At 34.8% G+C, this 24,322-nt stretch overlaps 1 protein-coding gene across 3 annotated transcripts in view; it reads left to right on the top strand.

Moving 5' to 3' along the window:
- RGS7 (regulator of G protein signaling 7) overlaps positions 1-23,828 on the top strand; it is a 603,713-nt gene extending 579,885 nt beyond the window's left edge. For 2 of the 3 annotated variants that reach the window (XM_059996721.1, XM_059996714.1), the window contains 4 exons: positions 1,767-1,953; positions 3,879-3,968; positions 6,294-6,374; positions 23,141-23,828. In XM_059996721.1, coding sequence (XP_059852704.1) covers positions 1,767-1,953; positions 3,879-3,968; positions 6,294-6,368 — 352 coding nt within the window. In that variant the 3' untranslated portion in view covers positions 6,369-6,374; positions 23,141-23,828. The remainder of the gene's footprint in view (positions 1-1,766; positions 1,954-3,878; positions 3,969-6,293; positions 6,375-23,140) is intronic. The other variant, XM_059996705.1, reaches the window with a different exon arrangement.
- Positions 23,829-24,322: the final 494 nt, after the last annotated feature.

Raw genomic sequence — 24,322 nt, 5'->3', positions numbered from 1 at the left:
ATAAAGTTGTAGGGATTGCATGAATTAATATAGCTAAATCACTTAGAATATTGCCTGCACTTACTTGTCAGTGTAGATGCTCTTAGTATTACTCCTCTACCCTTTGATATTTCACCCGTAATTTCAAGTCTATTTAAGATGTCACTGCACCTGTACAGCCTTCCTAGAACTCCCTTTTCCAACCCAGTACTTGCCCCAGCAGAGGGGCTCCTTCCTGCTCTGCATTCCCAGACTATCTGGTTTGTGCTATTCCTTGAGAATCTCTCATGTGCTTCCTTGTATTATGGCCATTTGAATGGTGTATCTTTGCTAGTTCAAGGACAAAGACATTCTTTTTATCTGTGTGTTCAAAGAGTGCTGAAATGAACCTGAATGAGCATGAATTATAACACTTATGCTCCCTCAGATTGCACCTAGCCTTCCTATTAGATTGCACAGTGTCAGAACCTGTATTTTAAAAGGAAATGGTCTTGACCTTTCACTTCTGAAAGCAACCCATGGTAGTTTTATGTTTAAAGCATTGTTCATGTTGGATTATCTACTGTTATCTATCTACAGGAAAATGGTATCTAGAAACTGGAAAATTACTAGGTTGAGTAATATTTGATATTCTAATTGTAGCTCAACTACTTTATTACTTATTTTTGAACTTTCATTAATCCGCAAGTTAAAACGTAATAGTTATGAAGGTACTGCTTATCCCCTTCTACCTTTCTTAAGACTCTGTAGCCTGTAGTGACCTTCACCTCTGTTGTCATCTTTTCCATTTCATGATCACATCTGGCCCCTGTTGAGGATAACATAGATCTAGTACTTCCTTTTTCAGGTATCTTTTTTTAATTTAAAAACACTATATGATGTGTTATATACATATTCATTTTGTCATCATTTCTAGGTCTAACCAAAAAGACATAATATAGAGCAAAATTTTAAAAAATGAAACCCATTAATAGAATGTGACTTCTTATTAGACTTTGCTATTTGCTTTTATCAAGCAAAACATGTTCTGGTGTTCTTTCCTTTCAGAATATACTATATTCTATACAGAAGCATATCAAATATATTTTTATATTTAGCAGTGAGTCAGTATTATTTTTTCCAGAACTTCTGAATTGTTATAATGTCTCTGCAAATTTAAGCCTTTTGAACAATTACATGTGAAAGCTTGCTGCTTCTGTCATTTCATAACTCCCTGAATTAAATCGCCTAAAATTAGTTATTTGCCCTGATTTCTCCAGCTAGGGCATTTTCTAATCTGTGTCCAGGCCTCTTTTAATCCCAGTAAAGCTTCACTGTAATTCCCTTACCTGGTAGAGCAGAAAATCCTCTCCATACTAACCCTCATTGCTCAAATGGACAAAAGATCCAAAAGATAGAATATGTGGCATACTTTATCCCCCGCAATCAGATGATCCACGTCACTCCCCTTAATGCCCTTCAAACTCCTCTTCCTTTCTAATAAATGGTTCTTTAGCAATGCTCCTTTGTTTCAGTAAAATTTAAGGTTGTACAGAATCAGGACCCTGGCAGATCTGTTTCTAACAGAGATCATCTAAAAGAGATCGTTTTCAAGATTTCCTTTCCCCAAATGTTATATCTTTGAATACGACTAATTAAAAAAATCGGTAAAGACCTGTTTCTGGAAGCCTTCAGAGAAAATGAGTTCATTATTATGCTTCATTGTGAATTGAATGATAGGTCAATAATTTAAGAATTTTCGGATTATGAGGCATTGGAGTAAATGCTTGGTGTCACATTTTGCATAGATTCTGGCTAGCAGTGGAGGACTTGAAGAAAAGGCCTATTAGAGAAGTCCCCTCTCGAGTTCAGGAAATATGGCAAGAATTTCTGGCTCCAGGAGCCCCCAGTGCTATTAACTTGGATTCTAAGAGCTATGACAAAACCACACAGAATGTGAAGGAGCCCGGGCGATACACATTCGAAGATGCTCAGGTTGGTACATGGATGGGCCTCACATTGCGTCACAAATGTTCTCCTGAGAAGTTGAAAGTTGGAATACTTTTGTTTTATTTTCATTATAATTGGTGGCTATATCTAATATTTTCAATTTAGGTAACTGTATGTAAAATAACTAATTGATCTAAAAGAAAACAGAGATGCTTTAAAATGAGTTTTTAAAGCCTGGGAATTTTTGTAAATTTGAATGTTTTTACAAGAAAATTTCTTGAAGGGAAATACTTTAAATATTTGAAAACTTTTTACTTTATTTTCTACTTTGTCACCTCAGTAACATGTATTTGAACTCTTTAACTTGTCTTCCAATGAGGAGATTCTAAGATTCTGACATTCCTAAATAATTTATTATTATGGATAGTCAGAACTAAACTAAATTAGCTTGAAGTTATGTAAAATTCAAACCACTTTTGTCTCTGATGATAAAATGAAATAGTAAATTTAGGCATTTATTATTTTTCCAAGTTACTTTTTTAGTCTGCAAAAAGAAGAGAAAAGGAAATTGATATTACTATTAACATCCTAAGACAAATTTTTATGTGTTTTTTCTTTTTTTCTCAAACTGGGTGTAATTGCCTCCTTAGAAGCAATTTGAATTTCTACTTTTTCTAAAAAAGTATTGTGCTCAATAGGAAAAATAAACATGAAATGAGAGGATATTATTTCCTAATGATATGTTGAAATTAGCTTTTAAACCAGAACATGCATGCTTCATAATTTCTTAAAACCTCTTTTAGAGAAGAATGTTAGCTTGAGAGAAATGAAATAAAATGAATGAATAAATTCATTTTATTTATGAGAAATGAATAAAGTGGTCAAAATTTACATTTTATAAGTGGTAGATCTTGAGCAACATAACATCTGAATCCCAAAATGATTGACTTCTAAATAAGACATTGCCTCACTTTTCCAACAACAAATTCTGATGCAGTTCCAAATGTACCATATTTTTGGAGATGAACCTTAGACTAGATATTGAGACTTAATCCAGAACGTCTTTAAGTGGATTCACAGTAACTACAAATTATCGCTGGTGTGTTTAAGACCAGGGAAACTGAGTCATTTCTTAAAATATATATTTTCTCCAAACAAGAAGAGACTGGGACATTCCGGATACTCTCAAGTTGTTCAAAACTCCGTGTCTAACAGACTGGAATGAACAAGGAGCATTTATGCTCCCCTAGAGTGCAATTAGCCAAAGCAGAATCTCCCTAGATTGGGCCAACACTGAATTGGATGGATACATTTTTTTCTTCTTTATCTACCAATATTCATCATCAAAACAGAACATTGCAGACTGATTAGGATTATCAAATATTTACCTAATCTATCTATGAATAAGTCAAAACATGCACACAAATTGGGAGGTTTAGCAATTAAATATCACAAAATTTATTTTTGGACTTGTGCTCTGGCCTAAAGTGGATGTAGATGACAGTTTTCACCAAACAAATGATTCATTTGGGAAGTCTGCACCCTCCAACTACATATAAATGCCAAAGGCTTCTAGAATGATTATTGAATCTTGACTTCACATCATTGTCTTTTGGCCTGGAGTAATCTTAAGAGACAGCAGATTTATTTATATTCTTAAATGATCTATGTAAATCAAAAACTTGATTTGAAATTACTTCATGACAATCTGCTAACTAAATTCCATTTTTTTTTTAAGGACTGGTTGTGGTTTAGCTCCCAAACCAGTTTAAACATTGATCCTTGAATAAAATAATAAATTTGAAAGTCTAAATGTTCTATAAGCATATAAGGTATTCTCATCAGCATTATCATTATTATTTTTAGCTGCTTCCAGATTTGTTTTTGAACCAAATGTTGTATTCTTATCACAGTACTTGATTTTTCCTGAGAAATAATAAGGAAGCACCTCAACCATTATTTCTTTTTAGGAGCACATTTACAAACTGATGAAAAGTGATTCATACCCACGTTTTATAAGATCCAGTGCCTATCAAGAGCTTCTACAGGCAAAGAAAAAGGTATTGGTTCTTTGTGAATTCTTTTGACCTAGTTCTCAGTTGTAGTTATTTGGAGTAGTTACCTCTGCTGGGCCCACAGTATTGGACAAATGGTAAGTGAATATACTCCAAGACCCTCCCCCAAACCTTCGCATTTTATAAGGGCCATTTAAGTTGTATGGGTTTCTGTTTGTTGATTGCTTATTTTCTTCTTTGTTTGTTTGTTTCTGCAGATGTTCATGCTTTACAAAGTTGTTTAGACACCGTTTTCATGTTTCATGTTAGTCTTCTGTATGCCAGTTTAAGGAAATAAAAAATTACAATAAAGAAAGGAAAAGAACAATGTCATCAGATCAAAAACTTTTAAAGAGGGTTTTCCTTGTCCAGTAAGCTAGAATGTATGTTTTGGGCCATATGCTCCATAACTCATTGTTTTCAATGATACTTGCCAAAATGCAGTAATGTTTGCTTCCACATATTTTCATTTGGCATTTATTCTGAGTCACTTAGTATCCCTACGATGAGGTTTCATACCTAAGATGATAGCCAAGCACATTTTCGAAGAGCTGCAATAGGCTACATTGTTCAATTAATGTTTATAATCAAAGTCTCACTGTAAATAACACCTTCTATAACCAGTATAACAGGGAATGGAAAATCTGGATGTAAACATCAACATCATTCATTATTTTGTAATGTTAAAATAGTCCATAGCTTCTTGAAATTCTGAGATGAAATTATAATTGTGTAATTCATGATCATCATTTAAGCTAATGGTATTTTTCAGAGTCCATTGACTTTGCAATGGGAAATAGATACTCTGTAGTTGCACTGTCCAGTACAGCAACCACTAGCCACATGGAGCTGTTTAAATTTAAATTAGTTAAGGTTACATAAAATTCTACTCAAATTTCTAATACTCAACGGCCACAGCTAAAGACTTCTGAAATATTAGTTAGTATAGAATGAAATTTCCATGCTTTCAGAAAGTTCTACTGGACAGCAATGCTCTACAGAATTAATGATGTTATCAACAGAAATTTAGTTCCAGTAGAAAATTATGAGGAAATTCTGAAGTTAAGCCACTAGATTTTCAAACATTTAGGCTTTGAAAATGTTGGCATAAAACCTTAACATATCTACTTCATTTTAGTGTAATTTGATTTTGCTTGAAATCACACTATTTTGTTTGCACAAGAAGAATTTTGGTGTTAAAATTAAAAGCACTAATGCAAACAGAGCCCATGTCCTGTGACATGGCCTTCTGCGGCAACTCTCCTGTCTTCCTGATCCCTATGATTTAGAACATGAATTTGGTGTTGCATCATTTCATCATCCTGTCTTTTTCTGCTGTTTTTCTTTCTTTCTTTTTCTTTCTTTATTTCTTTCTTTCTTTCTTCCTTCCTTCCTTCTTCTCATTATTTCTTTTGTTCTTTTCTTTCTTCCTTCCTTCCTTCCTTCCTTCCTTTCTTTCCTTCTTTCTTTCTTTCTTTCTTTCCTTTCTTTCTTCTCTCTCTCTCTTTGTTCCTTTGCCCCACCCAACCCCACACATGTAAGTCGGAATACTCAATGGATCGCAGAACATCTTTTGAAAACTTTGCACAGAATGTGGTAAGTTTTAATTTTTAAGGAATTACAAATCATTAAGTCCAATTGGGAAACATTCCCAGTTTCAAGCCCCATCTTCCACCTTGCATCCTTTGATGTAACAGCAAAGGTATTTATTGCCTTTATTCAAATTCAGAATTTCCTGCTTCCTACTTATCTTTCTGTCCCAGCACTTTCTGGAGTAGATAAGATATCACACGTGAAAATCTATATGTATCAAACTAAGGCTTGGAAAGAAATGTGTATTATGATACATAAAATGAAGAAACTGTTCTTTATATTTTAATTTTTATTCTATGTATCTCTTTCTTCATTAAAGATAGTGCATGCATTTCTATACTCTTTCCCTTAGCTCTTCCTAAGGCTTAAAAGGTTAAGAACAATGAGGGTTCTGTGCTTTCTACTTTTGCAGGGAGAAAATGACTTATTGAACAGTTTAAAGCCAGACTCAGTATGAATGGGGGTCGGCAACAATATATGCCCCACCAAAGACCCACTAGCATGCCTTTCTTATTCTTTATTTTTCAGGAAGGTATTGAAAACTATTGCATAAATCATCCAGGAAACCAGTAGTTTCCCTACCAGTGTTTTCTTAGCATCTTTCCATGTGCATAAGTGATATATTTGTTTGTGGGATTCTTTTTTTTTTTTCTTTTTTTGATATTGTGCCAGTGCCTTTGGAACTTTCTAACATTGTGTAAGCTCAAACTAAAGCCTTCAACACATTTATTTTTATAGGGCAGAAACATCCCTATTTTCCCATGCCATAAAAACTGTACACCAACACTGAGGGCCAGCACTAACCTGTTATGAAAAGAGGTAGAAAAATCTTGGTTTATACTCAAGTTTGTCTGCATTGTCTGTTGAGTTGTGTGGTCAGCTCCATGCTGCTGCTGCTGTGGGTGTGTGTTGTGGCTTTTGCTGTGATGGCCAGTTAAGTGGAGTTATGTGTGTTGAAATGTAAGCAAATTGGATTCAGCAAAAATATGTTTTTTGTTTTTAGTTTCCTTCAAGGATCCTTTCGGTGGGGAATGTTAATCAGTTCTTTTTATGAATTCCTAGTTGTGGCTGTGCCCAGAGTATTTGAAAGATTTTAAAAAGCAGTGTATACTTTGAACACTCAATGTGATTGCACAAATTAAAGGGCTGGAAAATGAAGGACTCCAGGAATTAATCACACTATAAACTTCCCAAAATTTTGGCTGGATCTTTTGGAGTCTCTGACCTTTAATATAAAATTTTCTTAAGCATGCCTCATAAGTCACCATGGGAAGATAAAGACAATGCTAAAGAAATGCCTCAAGATTTTGCTGGAGGAAGTCGCCACAGGATGTTGCACAGTGTTCTGTGTATTGTTTAAGAATTGTTTCAAATTCATTCTTTTCTAACATAACGCTGACAGAATATTGTTCTTGAGATTGGATTGGAAATTTCTGTAATATAATTAAAAACATATAATGCAAATTAAGGAATATGGACAGGGGAAGCAAAATGGTTGTCTTTCCTCCAACACCATCCCCAAATCTCACCAACTTCCCCAATTCTTAAAGTAGTACCACATTGTAACTCATTGCAAACTTTAAGAAAGGATAAGTAGGAAATAAGGAAAGAGAGAATTAATCATCTACACCTTCAACCAAAATTTATATGCCAAGTGCCAACTATACTGCAGACATTGCTATGTCTTAGGAAAAAGACCTCAATTGCTAAGGTACATAATGATATAGACAAAATGTTATGTTGTGCAGGAGAAAGATAAACTATTTCAACTTGTATTAGGGTGGATAGGGAGGGTCCATGGGTAATGTGAGAATTCCCAGAAGAAGTTACATTTAACTGGATAAATAGGATTTCATTAGGCCAAGAAAGGCAACCATCCTTTTAAGAAGAAGGGGAAAAAAGGCTGGGATTACTGAAAAGAGAAGTTGAGTAACATTCATACCATAACACATATATACACACAACATACTGATAAATTTCAGATAACCTTCAGACACAATTGTTTAGGGTTAATCCTTTTCCATCCAGGAAAATAAAAAGTAATGTTTTTATTGAATATTTTATTTTGGTAGTACTCTAAAGAAATGGAGTAAGAAAATTAGAAAGACTCTCTGATTTCCTCAGTAGATTATGAATGATAACATTTATTTAATTAGTTATGAGAAATAAATTTCCATCCTGAAAATTATTTATATACAAAAATTTTAAATATTAACTGTATATCATTGTCTTATGATGGTTAATTTCTATTTAAAGTTCCCTTTAACTTTCTATTTTCATTTATTTTTTTATTTCCCCTTGGTTCAGTGTTCCTCCATAATATGATTACTTTTAGGGTCAGAAGTTGTGTTAGCCATCCTAAGTACTTAACATAATACATTTTATGGAATACCTTTATAGGATCAATAAAATGATTTTAACACAAGATAAAGAATGAGTGATTTTATTATCAGATAGACATAATGGAGGAAGGACACAGTTTAAATAAACATTTTAAAAGAGTTCTATGTGCAGGTTGCTCCAGTAAATACGGGGAGGCTACAACATAGAGTATCCAAGAAAGAAATGGACTTGGGGAATTACAGGTAAATAAGTGTGTAGACTTTAAAGGGAACTAGGAAAAGTGAGATAATGATAATAACTCACATTCACTGAGTGCCTGCCATGTGCCAGGCTCTGTACTAGGCACTTTATATTATCTAATTTAATTTAATCTGAACCTACAAGTTAGGTAATATAATACTCATTATTTTACCCATTTTACAGGTGAGAACACTGAAAGGTCAGAGGAGTTACTTAATTTTCCCAGAATCATACAGTTAGTTAAGGAGCTAGCACTAACCCCAAATTTATTTTGTTCCCAAATTCTTTCTTTCTACACGGATCACCTTGCTCTTCCAACGGTAGAAGACAGATAAATCCACTTGATGATAACCTCCTCTGGAATCTGAGTCCATTTCCATTAGTGTTTATTTGTAGAAGTTTATTTACACTTCAGCACAGTTATTTTTATAACCTGGCTTATAAAAATGGCATCACTGTTTTGTTTCACACAAGAGTCAAAAACGTTTTGCTTGACAGCTCTTCCTAATACCATTGGAAATCCCATTGGTTACTGAGGTTAATAAATTCTTGCAGGCACTTTAGAGAATAATTATAGTAAACAGCTAACAGCTGCATAGCATTTTACAGTGTTCCAAGGACACTCATTACTTTTTGTTTGTATTTTTGTTGTTGTTCTTTACAAACACAACTATCGTGGGAGGTGGTCAGGTGTTACCATCATTTCACAGATAAGCAAACTGAGGACTAATGGGGTGAAGTCATTTCACCAATATTAATCAATTGTTGAGTGTTAGGGCCAGACCTAGAAGCAATGTTTTCTGACTTTAAATTCATTACTTTATAGACTACTCCTTTTCTTCTCATTATACCCAACACTGGAGGGATAAAAATAACTCACATTTGTGTAATACCTTCACCTTGGCTTGTTGTCCAAGAAATCTCATTTCTTATCATTTACTTTTTTATTATTTTCCTTGCCATCAGAGAATTTTCTTCAGGTCTTTCAAGGGTTGCTGTGTCCTCTCATGCCTTTAAATGTTATTAAGTTGATTTCATTCTCTTTTGACAAAGTTCATGTAACGGTTGTTTTCTTTCCAACCATTAAATTATCAAAGTATCTGTCTGCCATATAAACCTTAAGGGAGAACAGATAGGAAATAAGGGGAGAAACAAAGTAGGAGGATTGATCATCTACACCTTCAATCAAAATTCATAAATCAAGTGCCAAATGCCAACTGTATTACTTATTACCTCTTCTCCTTAATTTGCCTTTGGGCTACAGAAGTAGAAATGAGAATTAAAGAATGTTAATGTTGAACTTCCAGAAACTCACCTAATCTAACCTCTTTTGGAGAAAAATTTTACCCTATCTCAATGAAGACAATTTACTGCAGAGCCTTAAAAGAATCAACATACAAGATATAATGACCACTTTGCTCTCCCACCCCCTCTCCTCCAGTGTACTGATGCTAGTGCATTGGGCTTGTAAGGTACCCTCTCAAGACTGAAATTACCAGAAGTTTTGGAAACTGTGTGAGAGAATTTCAACAAAAGGACTGAGTTGGCGCTGAAATCAGTTGATTTTTTGCAATCAAATCTGTATTTAACTCTATAAATCATTAGTATATGTATTGATAAGAACAAATGTAAATATAAATCCTATAACTTGTTTGGAGTGTTAAAAGTGAGAAAGATACAATATGCTTAGTTCTTTTAGAATGTTCTTTTTGTTTAAATCTAGGTAAACTATTTTTCTAAGCCCATCATGGAGTTCCTAGTTAATACACCTTATGCAGATTTTATACAAGCAGCAAAATGTGGTTTAAAAAAAAGCCCAGACCTGGAAGCCTGACATGTTAATGTTAGGTTTGAAACCCAGTCTTACACTTCTCTTGCTGTATGAATTTTTAGAAATCAGTTAAACTGCTGAACCTTAATTTCTTCATCTACAATTTCTCTAGCCAGAAATAGCTCTAATCAGTACTTGTGCAAAATAAATAAATAAATAGATAGATAGATAAATAAATAAATAAATAAAATAAATTTAAGAAATACTTTAATTATGCTTTTGAAACATGCTTTATTTACTTAAATTGCATCAGAAATATCTTCCAGGTCATTTCATATTCTTCTACATGATTATATTTATTGACTGCATGAAATTCTTCTGAATGGATATACCTATAATGCATTTTTCCATTCCTCTATTGGTGGACATTTATGTTGTTCCTTATTTATTTATTTCTTTATTCATTGTCATTGCAGCTCAAAGTGTGGTAAACATTCTTCAAGTTAAATATTGATTTTTTTTCTCATACTCATAAAAAATTGAGTTGCTTGGTTAAATGGAATGCAAAATTATGAAAGAAGAGATGTCTATTTATTTTTTTCTCTCTTATCTTTACTTTTGCCCTAATGCAAGAGATACACTAGAGGGAAAAATAACTTATCACAGAAGACAGAAATCAGAGTTCATATTCTTGATTTCCAAAACCACTTGTGTTACACATTAATAACGGGCTTCCTTATCAACTGGTCCTCAATCTCTGAAGAATTATAGTGTTTTCTGGGAGCCTTACACTTTTTTTCAAGACGCTGTCAAAAACACTATGGATTATTTCTAGTCCCTGGTCAAATGATTTTTAACTTGGTTTTATTAAATGTGAAATCTAGCATGAAACTTCCTCTGCATACCTTAACAATCACTGTGATTGTACACTGAGACTGCCCTCTCCACCCAGTATAACCCTATGAATAATACAGATTCCAAGTTTTGGAAATACAGCCTCACACCAGCTATGGAGCAATACTGCAAGAGTGCAATGCCGTGTCAAATCTACTCATGCAGACCCCTCAACTGTGCAGTTGAGCTGGACATTGGTTCTCCTTAAGATTGAAACATGGCATTCCTGGTTGAGTGCTCTAGACTTTGCTGTATGGGCACATTAGTGTAGATAAGCTGTTGGAAAAGGATCCTAGAGCCCCTAAAAATAAAATTTATAAACTTGTCACTGGGTTTGCTCACCATGAATAATACCAATATAGAAAATTGATTGACCTGGTGATCTATGTTCCACTCATATGCTACATTTTTATCATTGTTTTCATATATTATGTTACTAGTTCCTAGATTATTCATTAATTCAACATATATTGAGTTTTGACTATATGACAGGTGTCAGGGAAGAAGAAACTTTCTTCTACCCTTCTAGGTTCTTCTGGCTGGTCTAAGAATTAAATTGACATGAGACAGATTAATAAGAGAAAAATCAAAAGTTTAATAATATGTATACATGGGAGAGACCCAGGAAAACTAACTCATCAAAACGTCTGAAACTTTTAACTTAAATATCTTCAGCTAAAGACAAAAGAGGATGTTGGGGGTAGTGGTTTGGGACCTCAAATGTGAAGAAGGCAACTGACATGGAGAGGGGAAAGCAAATGTTTGGTAGGACATGCAGAAACAATGGGACACAAAGAGGAATTTTAACAGACTTTCCTAGGTTTCTCCCGATCTCCTTGCCTAGTTCATATTATAGTTATCTATGGTGATTACTCCCTTCCTGGAACAGGTTCTCTATCTACATTCTTTAGGCAGTCAGGGGGAAGGTCAAAATTTCTTCCTGAGTGTTTTGGGCCTTGGTTATTTTCAGTTTGAAATAATCCACATGCCAAAGAGACATTTTGGGGTGGCAAATCTTGCTCCCATACACAGGTTATGTGCTACGCAGGTTATGTGCTCCATACACAGGTTATGTGCTACGCAGTGGTTGAGAGTCCGCCTACCGATGCAGGGGACGCGGGTTTGTGCCCCGATCCGGGAAGATCCCACATGCCGCGGAGCAGCTGGGCCCGTGAGCCATGGCCGCTGAGCCTGCGCGTCTGGATCCTGTGCTCCCCAGCGCGAGAGTCCACAACAGTGAGAGGCCCGCATACCGCAAAAAAAGACATCCTGTTCTTACTTTCACTTCCCTTGATACCAATTTCTACCACAATGAAGTCAGAAAGGGCATTCTCTAGATTGTATTTATACTAATGAAGTTACACTATAGTTAGACCTCCATGGAGTTAATGAGATCCTCGATTCACATAAACATCCCTCATAATGAAGCAGATCATCTGCTTCACATAAATATCCATCATGATATAAAAGCAGTTTAGAAACTGTGAGAGGGAAGGTTTTGATTTTATATTTGTGCACCTGTGAATTTACCCTAAGGAGAACTTTGTGCATATTCTTTTCTGATTGAGTGCTATAGTTATTGCTTGAGGTTATAGGTATATTCATATAGAAAACTATGTTAGAAAACTCCTAGAGCACCCTAAGTAAATATAATTTATAAACTTGGCATTGGGTTTCCCTACCATAGATATTAAACACATAAAGTGAGTCTGGTCAAGAATGAACTACATTCTCCTCTTTCTTCTCTAGTGGACCTGAAACTCATCTCATTTATCATTTTGTAGTTGACATATATGGCTATCCATCTTCTTTTATTGAAACTGTTTTATGGTGATAACTTGCCTGAGAAAGCAGTTTTAGGTTCCCTGCAGCATGATGTAAATTGATTGGTGTGAAATGTATCAAACTATGTAGGCTGTTTAGTTTGGCCAATATATCTTTATTTTCCCCTAGTGGCATCATTAGTTCTTAAGTTGCCACTCAAGTTCTATAAACTATAAATTGTATAGTGGTTTTTGGCCAAAGAGCATCCAGTACAACTCTGGAGGCTCCTAAGGAATGTTTTGAGGCTGCTGAGTGGACAACCCCCAGTGGTAAACTTCCCCCTTCGCTGCTATATGTGCCAGAGGCAGAAGTTTCAATAGTATTTCCCAAAGCACTGCTCTCATATACCTAAGGACTTGGGTTGAAGCCAGTGATCATGAGGCCCCAGCTACCTGCATAATTGGAGACCACCCTGGGGGCTCTGTTTAACAATTTTATAACCCAGTAGTACCCATGTGTCCAAGGATTATTGGATTCTTTTATCCAACAACAAAAAAAATACTTATTGAGCACCTATTGTGGGTCAGGCACCTTCTTCCTAGTTAAGAATACATACATAATAAAAATAGGAAGCTAGTAGGTAATAATAATAAGCTAATAATAGTAGTAATGACAAATATAAATAATAATAATAGTTAATAATAAGAAGAAATAATAGTCACTAACATGTATACCTTAGTCGGTTCATTCTTCTCATGAAAGTTAACTGTTCAACGAACAGAACTAGTTTCCTACCAGCTTCCCATTAGCTTACTTCACGTACATCATGAAAGTTTTCCTTAAAGCAACACAGAGTAGGCAGGAAGAAGAGTTAAGCTTAAGCAAGAGATCTGCTTATTAAATAGTTGGGGTAAACAGCCCTAAAGGAGGGAGAGAACAAAGGTAGAACCAGAAAGAGGGTCTAAGGACTTGACAAGTTGTGTTCCAGGCAAGACTGCCATGGAGATTTCCAGTTAGAGGAATATAGTACAGAATAAGGTAATCAAAAAGATAGCTCATAATCTGGATCCAAACAATGGGCCATTTTATATATGCAGAAGATGAAGGTGGAAGGCAAGCTAAGAGAACCTAAAGATAAGAGGACATGATAGGATCAGTAGCTACTATATTAATTCATATTTGATGATAATGCCAAGAACTTGGTTAATGAGATAGAGGAAGTAAAGGAGGAAGAGTACAACTTTTAGCACCAGTATATTTACATATAGGCTACAGTATTTTTGAGCTAAGTTTACTGGAAGAGTTGATAGTAGAAAAATAAACTTCAGACTGTCTCAATTAGGAATTGAAAGTTATATAATAGTTAATAAATTATTTTACATTATCACTTCTATTTTATTTGACAGTATATGAAATGGAAGTTTTACTCAACTATGACAAAAAATTGTTGCTGAGTAAAGCAAGAAGATGGGGAATATTTGTGTATGCTTGTGTACGTTACAATACTTGTCAAAGTTACAAGTTACGTTACAATACAAGTACTTGTCAAGTACTTGAAGACAGTCAACTATCAATCTCAGTATTGATCTTAATTACCTCCCTGAGTTAAATAGAATTTAATAGTATTACATACAGTTAAATAGAATTTCATCAATAGCCTGAGGACAATACGTTTGCATATTCTTTTTATAAATATGTTTTACATAGCTAGGAAAAATATAAATGGAACTTAAATTGATAAAGATTGGGATTATGTCTAAATTTAATTTCCACTAAAAATACATTCATATGTTTAATTATATCTAGATATGAAATCACTTACTAAGCAGCCCCATATCATCATCAAGCCATCTCATTCGCTGTTATCCATTCTAAAGCCACATGTCCCATTGTATGTGTTCATTAGCATTCCTTTATGAAACACTTTTCAGAAAAGAAAGCCATTTTTATATTTATGACCAGCCATGGGTGTGAATTTTACTTTTCCATAATTTATGCTAGTACTTGGAGGCAATAACTCTAAAATGAGTGATTTAAAATAGCTAGACAATAGACATCTTTATCTGAATTGCATACATGTTTATAGACTTAGATATATTTTGTTTATAAACAAACACCCTGCTGTGTTTTCTTAAGTGTTTGGCAGGTACCATAAGGCAAGCCCAGACTGGGCAAAATCCCATATCCTCTGCATTGTGCATCACATTTTGATTGCTGTTTTTGTCACTGTTGTTTTCCAACGTCCAGAAGTTACCATTATTAAAATAAGCTTGTGGTCATTACTGGAAGTTTAAAACACCATTTCTAAATTGCACTGAGTATTATTTCTGGAGAATAAAAGATCAGCCGTCATTTTTTTGGTTCATCAATTCATTCCTATTTACTTATTTTGGTGTTAAAGATTTTTCTTTCTATTTCATCAGCAATAGAAAAATTACTCGATAGACACGGCTGATGTAAACAGGGATAGCAAGCACCCGTTTTCAAGACTGTTCACTTGAAATATACATATTAATATCTAGGAGGAACATACTTCCAACACCAGGAAGAAAAGACTATTGGGAAGTCTTTATCTTTTCTAATTCTAGAAGTCTTCAAAGGACTTTTGGGAGACATTGAAAATGATGAATTTTTGGAGTCTCAAAATTGAAAAGGGATTTAGAGGCATCAATTTCCCCAGGTCCAATCCCCAGCCATTGCATGAATCTCCTCTGTAGACTCAATGACAAGTATGCCTCCAGCATTTGCTGGCCTGTAGGTTCCAGAGACGTGGTACCTTTAGAACGCAGGGGTAGTCAATTCCATTTTTTAGAATTTCATTCCTTGTTTTTAGAATAATCTACTTTTTGGTAACTTCGGAGTTGATCCTAGTTCTGTCTCCTGGAGCTAGGCAGAATAATACAAACATTCCAGTAGATCTAGACATCTGTTGAATTACTTGAAGGTGTAATTATATCTCCTCTCAAGTTTTGTTTTTATTTCCATTAGTTAAAATCTAGTTCACCGTTTTTCTGTATGGTTCAACTATCCATATCCCATATCTCAAAATAACCAGGGGCTTGGAAAATGCAGATTCCTTGACCTTATCCCAGATAAACTGTGTTAGAATCTCTCTCTCTCTCTCACTGTTGACAAGCTGTTTCAGAATTCAGTTTAAGAACCATGATCTAGGTAGCAGCCGGACTTCTCCTTACCAAAGATCAGTGGTTCTCACTTCTTCACTTTAGCTGCAGCAGAATCATTTGGAGAACTTCTCATAACACAGACAGCTAGACCTCACCTCTCAGAAAGGCTAATTAAGTAGTTTTCTGGTAAGATCCAAGAATTTTAATTTTTTAATAATTCTCAAGTGATACTGATACTACCATTTTGGAGACCACACTTTGAAAACCACTGCCCTAGTCTAACAGATTCCCTCCACTCTCCCCACTGATAGGTGCCAAGGCCACATCTAGTGTCACATCTGAGAGGCTACTCTCCAGTTATGCTGACACATTTTTGCAAGCAGCATTTGAATTACATGGATGAGTCAATTGTGTTTGTTCCCATAGCTGTTTACCATAATTGAACTTATAGTAATTACATAATTTATGTAAATGTCATATAAGCTGCTGAAATTTGAGTATGAAAAGAAAAAGATATTTCAATGAAAACTAAGCTGAACACTTAACAAGACTTAATAAACTTGCCTTAAAATTGCAATCAAATTAAATCTGAGTGAGCCTTGCATTGGGAAAGTGGGCTTCTAATGTTTTCTCATTCAATAATCTCATGTTCTTTTACCACCTTAATTGCTCACCTCCTATGTCCACCCCAGTTCATCAGTAGTCCTCCAAAACTGATAACTGAACACAATACTTGAGAAGTAACCGAACCAGCATAGATTGGAAATATTATCTGCCCAACAGGAAAGAAAGAACATATATAACTTTTACAATCCAGTCCGAGCATTGTATCAGCTTCCCCACCCCAGCTCCCAGTCACAGCAGCCATATCAAATTGTAGTGTCATTTGGGGCTTAAAATTTTTCTTTAATCTAGAATTTTTTTTCTTGTGAGCTCAGATTACGTCTCCCCAATCTTCTCTTTTACTGCTAGATTGGTTTATTGTTTGTTTATTAGTTGTCATGTAAGTTTGGTTCTTTATCCTTCTTTCCATTAGGTTTTATCTTGTAAGTTATAGCCTTACATAATTTTTTGGAGTATCTCTTTGTTACCCTGTCTTTTAACTAAGATTAGCAAATTGGCATCATACATTCATTTTAGCAGAATTCCATCAGTTTAATAATGCAAATTATTGATTAAAATGCCATAAAGTACAGAGAGGAAGACAGAGTTCCACTACTCCAAAACTTAGCACACCTTGAAGGTAGTTGTTTATTTAGTTATGAACCTCACCTTTTTCTGTGTCATCCACAGAGATACCATGAAAGACTGCTAAATGCCTTCCTTAGTCCAAGAACCTTTGTTTAAAGCAACTTCCTGTCCTCAAGTCTGGTAAACTCTTTTTAAAAATGAGTAAACGAGCGTGTACATGACAAAGATCTAATATGGTTTATATGGGGAGTTCTTATCCAAAAAATAATCAGAAGAGCACTACGTCATTAGAAAAATGAGCAAAGGTCTTCAACAGTTTTTTTTTCTTTTTTCGGTATGCGGTCCTCTCACTGTTGTGGCCTCTCCCGCTGCGGAGCACAGGCTCCAGACGTGCAGGCTCAGCGGCCATGGCTCACGGGCCCAGCCGCTCCGCGGCATGTGGGATCTTCCCCAACTGGGGCTCGAACCCGCGTCCCCTGCATTGGCAGGCAGACTCTCAACCACTGCACCACCAGGGAAACCCTATACAAACTGTACTTGTGTACATTTATATGTGTGTAGGACTAAAATAACATTTCAGAAACAATACATTCCCTTATTATGTGCAACGCACCCTGATATATTTTGATTTATTCTATGGTATGTAATTTTTTCCTTAATGTTGGTAGCATCTTTCTAAATTGATTTCCTTTTCCACTAATGTCATGAATTTCAACAAAACATTGTTTTAGAAGAAATATATGTTACATGGGTAATTGATCAAAATAAGATCATTTTAATAAGCATGTTACTCATAATAAGCCATAATACTATGCACAATATAATATCAGTTTTGTAAAAAAAATAAAATAAAATAACATTTTTGTATAAAAAGTAAAATGATATATTAGCATGTAAATAACTGTATTTTGGGTAAAGTTTATTTCTCTTTCTATTTTTCTATGTTTTCCTCATTTTCTCTAATGGATATACACTTTTTATTCCAGGAAACTATTCTTAACTAAGGAAATGAAAGTATTTGGCTTTACTTTTTCTATCTCAAACCACACAGGGAGCTAGTAATAAGTGCTTACATATAAATGTATTCATAAATCATCTCTTTTAAGTACATAATAACAGAATTTTTTCCAGCGTTCAACATTAAATATACCAGCCTCCAAACTAGCTACAGAATCCCCTTCCTTTCTTTCTTCCTCCTTTCCTTCCTTTCTTTCTTAAATCTCAATAATTGAGCTTTCTTTAATTGTATTGAAACTCACACTTTTCAGTTTTGCTAAAATTATTCACGGTGATTCAGTAAACTCACCTGCAAATTAACCTAGGAGGCTTGGTTTCATTTAAAGCAGTGAAGGTCTTTCCAAACCCCTAGCCTAGTTCATTTCCTTCTTAACACATTCCCAGTTAGTTTCATTGATATGAACAACCAGGGCAAAATAAGAGTTGAAAAGACCCAAATTCCGCCACTTAATTATTTAATAGGGTGTGACCAAGTGCTCCCATTTCTCATCCTACCTTGCCTCTCCTCCCCCAAGATAAAAGTTACTTGTCCCAATACATTTGAGTCTCGTTGCCCTGGTTTCTAGAAGCTTATTCTTAAAATGTGATTTCCAGCCAAGGAACTCAGCTCATGCAAAGCAAGCACATATTTGGGGACTTCTATAATATTAATATTGTTTAACAGGTATCAATTGCTTCACCAAGCCAGGTAACTTAGAGAATTGTACAAAATAGCATGTACAAAAAATGTACAAGTACTGGCAAAGAGTCCAGAGAGGGAAACTGCAGAAGAACTTAAGGGGCAATTAGAAGACTTCAGCCAAAACCTGAGTAAGAAGTTTCACTGAAGACTGAGTAGAACCTGAGCTGAGAGAGTAACAAGTGCAAAAGCCAGCCAAAGAACCATTCTGTGAAGTGACAGTAGGTAGTTTGAAAGGCCAGGGAAACCAGGTTATGAAGGATTTTGAAACCCAGGCAAAGACATTTATATTTTTTAAGTGAAACCAGGGCAATTTTCAGTATGAGAGTAAAAGAGTAAACAGGTAACATCCGTTAGTTCAACCTGTTTTAAGAGCATACATGTCCTATCTCTAGTCCAACAGCATCTCATTACCACCAAACAGTCAGCTCTTTTTATTACACAGCTGTGGGGCTGAGCACAGGTTAGACAACTGGGTCATATACACCAGTAGAAAGTCAATGACAAGATTTGCCCTCTCTTGGTCTCAGCCTCTCACTGTGGCCTCTGGAGCCTACATGGCATTCTAGAATATACTTCTAAGTCTACAGCAACATGTGGGAAAGACTAGGAGGCAATGATAAGAAACACACAAGTAGGAATTATAAGAGTTAAGATGTTAACATCTTTTTTAATCCAAAAGATGCTGATAATTTCCTATTCTTCTCTTTAAGCTCTTTCATGCCTATCTTCTAAAAATCCATCCCTTCATTTATCGTTGGTTTGTTTAGTGTCCTGTAGACTCAGAAAGACTGCTGTATGTCTTTATGACAGTAATAAAACAAATAGTTGGTCACTCAAGCAAATATAGCTTCTCTCTACTTCCTTTATGGATTAGTGTCTGCAGGAAAGGAGTGTGGAGATTTGCCTCCATCTCAAGGCTCTCAGACTGGAGCTAAGAGCCTGACCTTTATGTCCATTTCTACTGGCTCACAGCTCTTTGTCAACTTTATGTTATCACTTTAAGACCAAGAAAGATGTTAAAAATCAGGTGAAATTCATAACTTTTGATAGTTAACTTGAGAAGGCGAAGAACCAGCAATAGGTAGTTTTGTTTGGGGGAGTTTTATTTTCCTAATTATAACAAAATCTCTATGCAACATTTAAGATAGGAAGGAATTGGTTTGGTGGAGATGAAATTTTATTGAGACACTAGAAAACCTTCTTTGTTTATGTGGTAGCTGTATTGTAGATTAGCCAGAGGCTCTGTCTTCACTTAAGTGCCAGTTAAAGTCAGGTTAATTTTGTCCTGAAATTGATCATGTGCTTCTTTTGCTAGCATACTGTCCATTAACTAGATATTACAAAATCTCATAGGATCTTGAGTTTTTATTTTGTTTTGTTTTGAGTTTCTGTCTTTGTCTTTCTCTATGGATTTCCATTTACAATATAATCTATTTCCTTTTTTTTTTAATTTTTATTTTATATTGGAGTATAGTTGATTAACAATGTTCTGTTAGTCTCAGGTGTACAGCAAAGTGATTCAGTTATACATTATATGTATCTATTCTTTTTCAAATTCTTTTCCTTTAGAAAAAAAAGGGTATAAATCATATAACACAAATGTAGTCATTTGGTTAAAAATAATTATTATTCATATGGAATTCAGTTGTAAGCAATTTGGTAAAAGCTGCTATTGGTAAGGGATTTTTAGCCCTTTTAGTTTCTAGAATTAAGATTTTAGAACTTAACTATGAAAATTTCCAAAAAAAAAAAAAACAAACCAGAAAATTTCCCAGATTCTTCAACTTAGAAAAATTATGAAAAGATAATTAGCAGAATTATCTTTTAAGGTGATTTCATACAGCCTCCAAGGAACCTCACTGAAAAAGATTGTTACAAAATGTCTGATGTGCAATTATATTATTTCCTACCCTCAAGAAAGGATTAGTGTTCTTTTTAAGATTTTCCAGTAGAGTGAGCAACTGGTATTTCTTTGTGCACTAGAGAGCACCTAGGTATTTTTCTTTCCAGTATGTGAAAAAGGCAAGATTTGCACAGGGCTTACAGATAGATCCAAGTAATCTAGGTCTTCAAATCTAGATGACTCACTTGGGTGTCCATGCTATTTACTTTGACCCCTGAGTGGGGCACTTAAGTTCTTTTTACTATTAGTTACACCCAAATTTGCCTTTTAATTGTCTCAATACACAGAACAAATACCCTTATTACATATTTGGTGAGTCCATATCTCACAAGTGTTTCATTATGTGGCTATGTTAAGATGTATACATGTGTTCTCCCATTTCTGTTCATCTGTTTTCCTATTATCACAAACCCGAGGTTTACTGTAGGCCTCATTCCATGAATGAGTGTTTTTAAATTATCTCCTGGGACAACAGCTTATCAAGCTAAACTTTTACCTCCCCCCCTTTTAATGAAGCCTATACCAGGACAAATACTAATAGCTTCAAGGATATTTGGGGGGAAAAAGTAGAAAGAGAACAATGTTACTATTTGTTACATTTACAAAGATGACACAGTTTCCACCCATCCAAATGAAAAATGACTCTGAGTTGCAAATGGCTTCCTATTTCAATGTAACTATGCTATTCATCTTCTCAATAGTTTGAACCAAATTACATTAATCTGTAGTTTTAAAATAAATAGTTTTATATTAACATCTTTATCCTCCTCCTCAACTGTATAAGAATTCACTCTTATGCTTCAACCAGTATATGGTTCTCGCCATCTCACAAATGGCACTAGAAACAGTAAGCACTTTTTAAAAATACGTTAGCCTCAGAATGAATATATATGCACACATGTTAATAACATAAAACAGTAGTAAATATATGAAATAATATAGTCTCCAAGTATAGAAAAGTAGTTTTTCTATTCCAACATTATTTGATTAACCTATTGCTCAGGTTTGGAGTGTTAAAAGTAGTATAATTTCAGCTTCCAATGCATGAGAAATTTTCTGCTCTTCTCAGAGTCAGAATTGTGACTTTGGGTCTCAGTGTCCTAATGAGAAAGAATAATAATAATAGTAATAATATAATAAGGTAATAGGTAACATAAACTGAGTATACAGAATGTTCTGAGAACAGTTTTAAGTAATTTACTTGTATTATTCTTCACAACAAGCTTTAAAAATAGGTACTACTATTATCCCCATTATATGAATGAGGAAACAGGCACAGAAGTGGTGGCAAGAAGAAACAAAGCATATTTTGTTTATAAGGCCAATGTAAAGTAGGGTGTCCTATTAAAAATCTTTGCTTTCTTTCATATTTTTCTTCCCATAGAGTGATTAGAGCATAGCTAAGTGGGAAAGATCTTTGCCAAACTTTGGCTCTTTTACTATCAGTTGCTAAAAACTAAGTTTTGAACCCTTTCTCCAATTAAAAGAGATGATGTTTCGTTTTCATCACTGCTGTTCAAGTATACAAAAAGGCCTTTTCAGTTACTGTACAGTATGTAAAGAAAGCTTGATTTTGGAATTATTAACAATTTCTTAAATATATCATTCTTTTCCCAAAATATCGTCATGAATGCTGATTCCTCTCCCCAAACCATACCACCCATTTATCAAACTCTGAGCCACATTAGGTGGTAAATCAAGACTATTGCTATGACTAAGTTATTACTAAATATTATATTTCTTAAAAAATCTTTTGATTTTTCCATTATTATTTTATCCTCTGAGAAGTACAAATTCCATCTATTTTTATACTAGAACATACAATGAGGGATAAAACAGAAATAACCAATTAATGATCTGCTATTCTGATCAGAAATTTAAAATTTCTTACCTCTCTAGAGTATTTGTAATTTACAGGGACAGTTTTGATTATCAAGGTTTTCAGAAAACGAATATGTATAGTAGGTATTAACATAAAATGTAGAATCAGAATATATGGGATTTTTCTGGGATTGGGGTTGGAAGAAATCAAGTGGAAAAGGAAGGTGTATACAGTTTGAAGTACAGAACAAATAGACTTTTATCTTTAGATGTATAATTGGCACTGGTTGTTTGTTTTTCCATTACCATATAGGTTAGGAGATAGACTCAATCTTGAGTTTCCAGCAATCTCACCCTCAAAAATCATTTTATTTAATTAAATCATACCCTCTGCATACCTAGATATTTATAAATGCAACACTAATTTCAGCAGTGGAACAAGAATGCATTCACATTGCAGAGCAGCTTCCTAAGGTTTGTTGTAACATGTTTATAACCAGTTGCAAACCTAGGTGTTGCATCATCGCTAAGCCTCAGTGGAACATTTTGGACATGTTTTATGATTTGCTGATTTGTGCTGTGAACCCATCAGTCTGTTTGCAGTGGGGAGGAAGTGGGTGGGAGGGGTGGGAGGATGGAAGAAGGGAGGATCATTTTGTTTGATGTGTTGGTGGAGGGAGGGAGGGAACTTGGTCATGAAGTTTGAACTAAGATGCACCTAAAAGGTTCCATTTTGACCCTTGCACAAAATCAGCTGCAATAAATAGATGCTACTCATAAGCAGGTTTTCAGTGATCATATTGTTTTTTTTTCTTGTTTATATTTTTTTCTCAGGGGAAATCTCTCACGTCAAAGAGGTTAACAAGCCTCGTTCAGTCTTATTAAAAGGATCATCTTGTAGCATGAAAGTGAACTGGAGTCACTGCATATACTTTGTAGTTCTTTGTTGTTACCTGCAGCAGAGGACATTAGACCAAGATGTTGCATGAGCAAAGGACCTGAATTGTTCTTTCTTTGTGTACATTAAGGCACTGCCATCTCCAAGGGACTCTACCATCTCAATGCCTCCATTTCAAAATGTCTGCTAACTTCCTCCTTGTACTAAGCTGGATCTGTGTCTTTTCCTTTTTTAACGATTCAAGTGAAGTAAATCTTTCCACCCCCCCTTTCTCTCTATCTTAAAGCTTCTTCTAGACACACAGTTCACTAAAAATTCAGTCACAAACTGGAAGAATTGTAAAAGGAAAAAAAGCATATATCAATAAGTATACATACAGCTTCACATTTATTAAATAAATTAGCACAGAAAGTTTCATTTCACCAATATATCACAGTCAGAAACAAGCTTATGTCTTTGTCTGTTGTCTGTATATTCTTGGTTAATGTTTCTCGCATTTATTTTTATACCATATTTAAATGAAACACCTTTTACTCGAAATGTATTAAAGTTGATCCCTTCTCTGTAAATTTGTGAATGTTTATATTGTTGTTTTATCTTTCATTAAAAGATGCATAATCTCGTTGCTTTTGTAACTTTTGACTTCTGTGCTAATTGAAAATGAAAATGCTGAGAAAGCATCAACAAATGTAGTCACAATGTAAGCTCTCACCCTGGAAGTTTATTTCAGGGTTTCAAGACAAGCTTGGATGGTGCAGCAGCCAGGAGCAGACTGAAAGTGATTCATCTGGGAGCTCACCCAGGATCAGGTAGATGCTTTTGCTCCCCTGGAAAACAACACAAATTGGCCTTCCACATTTTCAGAGCTATTTATGAGGTCTTTCTAATTATGAATATGCATCTCTGTGTTTTACAAATGCATATTTTATTAGAATTATGTTTTAGTGTAACTTTTCAACTCAGGAACAGATTCTTTTCTTTAAGTATAATTCTAAACTGCCTAGATTGGTGGCTCTTAACTCTGGTGCTTACAAATTCCTTTGAGAACATGATGGTAATTGCTAACATTTAGTGAGTGCTTACTAAGTACCTACCACTGTATTATGGGCTTCACATGC

Source organism: Delphinus delphis, chromosome 1 (genome assembly GCF_949987515.2).
Source record: "Delphinus delphis chromosome 1, mDelDel1.2, whole genome shotgun sequence".
Lineage (NCBI taxonomy): Eukaryota > Metazoa > Chordata > Mammalia > Artiodactyla > Delphinidae > Delphinus > Delphinus delphis.
The sequence above is the reverse complement of the archived record's forward strand: the minus strand, read 5'-3'. Positions and strand labels throughout refer to the sequence as shown.